We start from the raw sequence: 5,682 nt of genomic DNA on the forward strand, positions 1-5,682 counted from the left end.
GGCCCTGTGTCACCAACAGCAAGGCCTGACCCAGCCCTGCCACACACAGGTGTCCCAAAATGTCTTGAGACATCCAACTTTTTCTGTCCCTGACACCCCACCCCGTGCCATGGCCTGATCCCCAGTGCCCTGGGAAAGGGGGAGGCTCTGGGACACCCCCAGGGCCTTTGTGACATCATGGTGTGGGGAACAAGGCACAGGAGAGGTTTGAGACAGGGCAGAAGAGAATCCAGAGCTCTGGTTTTTATTGGCAGACTAAAATTGGAGAATCCCATTCCTAAAGCGCTACAGAGCTTAACAAAGAAACACCATCTCTGCCAGTTGAACCAAAAAGCTGCATTTCAGTGCATATAAATGGGCAATGAGTCCTCTGTTCTCCAGGCACGAGAAGGACTGATGAGGAGCCGTGGGTGTACTGGGAGTGCTGAGAGGGGCATTGCAGAGGGACTGGGACTACAGGGGTACTGGGAAAGAAAATGGGAACCACCTGGATCTGCTGGGAGCAATGGAGAGGCACTGGGAGGGGAAATAGGGAGCCCTTGGGGGTGTTGGGAGCACTGTGGGAAGATAATGGAGAAGTGTTGGAGGGTTCTGGGAGCATTTAGATGTGGAATGGGAAGACACTGGTGGCAGTGAAAGGGGATGGAGAAGACCTTCGGGTTTCAGGGGGCATGGGGAGCTCTGGGTGCCCAGTGCAACCTCACACGTGCCCCCTCACTTGTCAGACTTGCCCGTGAATGTTGGGCACCTATGGGAGCAGTGGGAGGGACACACACAGGTGGTTGCCCATGGGTGAGGTCCCCCAGTGCCCCCCGGTACCCAGTCATGCCCCGAGTGTCACAGCACATTCCCAGAGATGTCCCCGCATTCCTGTGGTCGCCCATGGGTGGCTGCCAGCTCCGCATAGGTTACCTGGGGATCCTGGAGTGTGGTGGCACTGGGGGACACTGCGAGAGACACTGGCTGTGGCATCTGGGCACGGGGACACCCATGGGTGACGTGTCCCTGTGCGTGTGTCCCAGCCCGGACTAAACCCCCGTCTGCTTGGTGATCACGACGTGGGTGTACAGCACCTCCCCCTCCTCTGGGGGGGACGGGGACTCCGGGAAGGCCCTGAGAGAATCAAGGGGATGTGTGGGGGGGATGGGAGGTCTTGGGGGTTGGGGTGAAGGGAGAGAATGTAGCTTAAGCCTCCCACTCACCTTTCCTGCTGCTTCCTGGCAGCTGCAAATGAAAGAGGGGAGAGGTAACTGCAGGTCCCCAGGGCTCTGACCCCTCTCTGGAATCCTCAAACCCCACTGCACCCATAATTCTTCCCAGGACCCCTGAGCATCCCTGATGCACCCCAGAACCCCTGAACTACCCCACTGCTCTGAATCTCCTGAGCCTCCAGAAGCTCAAGCCTGGCAGGGAGGAGCAACCTCCAAATTCCTGCAAGATCTCTGAAAAACCCCCAAAATCCCTACAAGTCCCTTCAACACCACCCCAAACTCTCCAGGACTGAGCAAAGGTCCTGAGCGCTCAGCACTGCCCAAGTCAGGGGTGGTGGGTTCCTCCACATCACCCCCACATTTAGGTGACCTCCCAGGCCCTCAAGGCTCCCATTGTCTCCATTGTCACCCACACATGTTTTTCCACCGGTGCCAGCCCACAGCTCCAGCCACGAGCAGGACCAGGAACAGGAGGGACCCACCAAGGCCTGCGGCCACTGCTGGGGACAGAAGGGACACATCAGGGTCACCTGTCACGCCAGGGATCCTGCAGTTGCACTGACGTGGTCTGACCCTACCTGTTTTCCGGTGCTGTCCAGTGGTTCCCTGTGGTGTCACCTCCAGGGCCAGCTCTGGGCTGAGGGCCCGGAACACGCGGTGCCCGTCCTGTTCCAGCTGGTTGGTGGCCACGCACTGGTAGGTGCCCGAATGTCCCACATCGACGGCCCCAAGCTCCAGGAGGGGACCCCGGGCCACCTCCTGCCCGTGGTGCAGCCAGGTGAAGGTGACAGGGTCTGAGCCCACCTGCACCGAGCAGCACAGGGTCACGGGGTCACCTGGGCGCACCTGGAGTGCCGGGGGACCGGGGGTGATGGTGGCATTGGCCACGGGCACTGCGGGGACACAGACAGGGCTGAGGCCGGAGGGAAGGACTGGAAGCCCGTGTGGGGGGATGAGGGAGTCTGCATGGTGGCACGTGGAGACAGAGGGTCTCCTTCACCCAGGACAGTGACCCCGTGGTGCTGGGGGTCATCGTGTGGTGTGGGATGAGGGCATGTGATGGGTGAGGGGTGGGGGATGAGAATGGGATGAGGGTGAGGTGAGGGTGGGATGAGGGATGCTGTGTCCAAGGGCAGGGATGGCCGTCACCTGGTGGGGGGCACGGAATGGCGTGGGTGGGATGTGATGGGTGCCATGAGGCCATCAACGGGGGCGTCATCCCGATGCCAAGGGTATCAGTGCCCTGGGAGAGTCACGCTCAGCAGGGTGAATGTGACCTGGTGTGCAGTGGGGGATGTGACAGCTGGGCTTAGGGATGCAGGGCTTGGATGTGCTGGGTGGGGATCCCTGGACCCTGACGGTCCCAGTTGCCCTGGTCTGTGACATCCAGTGGTGGGGGCTGTGAGCTGGCCTGGGGTGGGGCTGGTATGGGGGGATGAGGTGGAATGGGAACGTGTGGAGTTGGGGATGCTGTGGATGGGGTCACTCTCAACCCAAGGGTCCCGCTCACCCAGGACAGGGATCAATGCAGGGCTCTTGGCCACGCTGTCACCATCACTGACCCAGCACTGGTAGTGGCTCTTCCACACAGCCCCCCCCTCGGAGTGCACCTCGCAGCTGTAATTCCCCGAGTGGGAGACCCCCACGGCGGGCACCAGGAGCTGCGGGGACCCCTGCGGGCCCCCCACCAACTGCCCGTGCCGGTAGAAGCGGTACAGGAGGGGGGCTGGGGGCCGCAGGGGGCTGGGGGTGCTGAGGCAGCTGAGATTGAGGGGGGACCCCTCGGTGAGCTCGGGGGGACCCTCCAGCACCAGCATTGGGAAGAGCTCAGGGAAGGAGACAGGGCGGGGGGACGTGACTCTGAGTCCGCTGTGGGGCCCTGGGGGTGCTGAGGTGTGCGGTGTGGGGGTGCTCACCGTGCACTGTCACTGTCACCGGCTCTGACTCATCCCACAGTGAAGGTCGGGAGCTCCTCTGGACACGGCAGCGGTAGCGGCCGCTGTGCTGCTGCTGCAGAGTGCTCAGGGACAGCTCGGTCCCACGGTGCTGCCACCACATTTGCTGCTCCCCATCGCGGTAGAAGTGCACTACAGGGACTGGCTCCTTCTGCCTGAGCCGGCAGCGCAGTGTCACCGTGTCCCCCTCCAGCAGCGCCCTCGCCGGCACCTGCAGCACTGGGGTGGCTGTGGGACAGGAGGGTCTCGATGGCCACAGAAGGAATCAGGGGTCCCACATTGCAACAGGGTGGTCTCGTCACACTGGGATGCAGTGGTGTGCACAGGGGATGCTCCAGCGATGCTCTGGGATGTCCCCAGAGCAGGAGACAGGCTCTGGTCACACGAGAGGCGTGACCCATGAAGCTGAGCTCACCCAGAGCGCTCGGGGTTCCCACAGGTGCCAGGATGGGGGAACAAAGATCTCTCACCATTTACAACGTGCACGGGGGGGCTGTGCCCTGAGACAGGTCTGTCACACGTGTAGGTGCCACTCTCGGTGACATTGACGTGGTCGTGCCCCTGCAGTCCCCAGAGCTGCCCGTCCTTGTACCAGGTGGTGTCATCGGTGGTCCCCGAGCCCTGGCAGATCAGTGTCACCCGGTCCCACAGCACCGCCGGCCTCCAGTGGGGCTGCACCAGGAGCTGGGTGCTCTGGGCACCTGCGGGTGACAGGGGACACCAGCCTGGCAGGGCCACCACGGGGCTGGGGACAGCGGGGCAGGGACATGGCATCCCCCGAGGACTCACCAGCGAGGCCGAGGGTCTGGGCTGGAAGGGAGAAGGGACAGGGCTGGCTGGGGGTGGCCCAGCAGGGACAGCAGCACCCGTGAAACCAGGTGTGGTGTCTGTCCCTAAACTGTCCCCACAGGAACGCTGGTGTAGCACGGAGGTTTTGAGGACAGAGACAACTTGGTCACCCTGAGCTGTGGCAGGACATGGAGACATTGTGGACACCCCATGTGTGCACAGGTCACCTCCCCCAGCCCTACAGCACCTGTCCCCACGGCCACATCCCCATGGCCCTGTGTCCGTGATCCCATTCCCATGGCACCTGTCCCCATGGCCCATCTGCATGGGACGTGGCCCTTGTCCCTGGCACCAAATCCCTGTCTCCCTGTCCCTGTCCCCACAGCTGCCCCAGCCCCAAGGTTCCTTTTGCCACATCCTTGTCCCCCCATCTCGATCCCCCTGTTCCCATCCCCACATCCCAGTTCCCCTCTTCCTGTCCCCAGGGCCACCCCACGACTCTGCTCACACTGGGGTCCATGCCCATGCCCTGGCTCTGCTGGCCTTGGGGACCTCAGGGGACCCCGCAGCCCCCCTGTGCCCCCTCCCCACCGCTCTCTGCCTCACCGGGGCCCATCCCCGGGCCGTCAGGCCCGTGCCCGGGGCACTCACCCCACAGGAGCAGCGCCACCTTCCCGGCCATCCCGCTGTCCCCGGCCATGGGCACTGGCTGTCACTCGCTGCTGTGGCCACCTGTCCCCTGGCTGGCGGCTCTTCCCATGAAGGGACAGGAAGCGAGGTCACGTCTCGTCCTCATGTGTAGGTGGCCCTTGGTGGGGGCAGGGTGTGGACAGGATGGGGGCTGGGTTGGGACCTTGTGACACATGGGGGTGATGGTGGGACTTGGTGGTGACAGGATGTTGCCAGATTGTGGAGGCTGAGCCATTGCAGGGGGTCAAGGATGGGTGTGCAGGAGACTGCAGTGCCATGGATGGAATAACGTGGGAATGGGGGTCCCAAGGGTTGGGTGGGTTCAGACTCAGGGATGAGGGTCCCAGAACAACGTGGCCGCCAGGGATTTGTGATCATGGGATGGATCCCAGGGATGAGGATGCCAGGGGAATGGGGGTCCTGGGGGAATCAAGGTCCCCAGTGGAGTGGGGGGTCCCAGGGGCTGGAACAAATAGGTTGAGGGTCCTTGGGAATGGAGATCCTGGGGAATGGCAGTACTGGGATGGGGGTCACAGCAAAGTGGGGGACATTTCTCCATTCCTGTCCCAGGGAAGGGGAGACACAAAGAACGAATGTCTCATGGATGGAATCCCAGGGGAATGAGGGTGCCAGGGATGGGCAGTGACTGGGCAGCCCCGTGGGTCACAGCTCCTTCCCTGGGTGCCTCAGATTTTGGGGTGACCCAGGGCCCAGCACTGCCCCCCTGGGGTGCTCGTTTCCTGAGCAGGCATCACATGGGAGTCCTGGGTAGGTCTGCTTCTCTGACCTCCCCTGCCCTTGACATTTTCCTCTCTTTATTTCTCTGTTTTCCTCATTTTCCTCAATTTTGTGCCATGCCCCCACATCCCCAGTTCTAGGCTCAGAAATCCGGGAGAGCACATGGACAGGAAATGAGGGGGGGGACCGCAGGGAAGGAGAAAAGGGGGTGGGGGGTCTCTATGGAGGGGTATCAGCGGAGCTGACTGGGGAGAGGGATGGACATGGGCTGGTGTCATTCAGGGAGGGCACAGACACCC

General features: G+C 62.4%; 1 protein-coding gene across 1 annotated transcript; it reads right to left on the bottom strand.

Annotated features, from left to right (window-relative positions):
* Positions 1 to 361: 361 nt before the first annotated feature.
* On the bottom strand, positions 362 to 4,655 carry LOC148220702 (Fc receptor-like protein 4). Its single transcript, XM_088181140.1, has 9 exons — positions 4,607 to 4,655; positions 3,956 to 3,976; positions 3,637 to 3,867; positions 3,128 to 3,394; positions 1,790 to 2,104; positions 1,625 to 1,708; positions 1,203 to 1,224; positions 1,035 to 1,113; positions 362 to 963 (listed from the first exon to the last, which is right to left on the bottom strand). Exons 1-9 carry the CDS (start codon positions 4,653 to 4,655, stop codon positions 838 to 840), a joined length of 1,194 nt encoding a protein of 397 aa, XP_088037266.1. The 3' UTR covers positions 362 to 837.
* Positions 4,656 to 5,682: the final 1,027 nt, after the last annotated feature.

This window comes from Sturnus vulgaris, chromosome 31, assembly GCF_052056855.1.
Source record: "Sturnus vulgaris isolate bStuVul1 chromosome 31, bStuVul1.hap1, whole genome shotgun sequence".
Lineage (NCBI taxonomy): Eukaryota > Metazoa > Chordata > Aves > Passeriformes > Sturnidae > Sturnus > Sturnus vulgaris.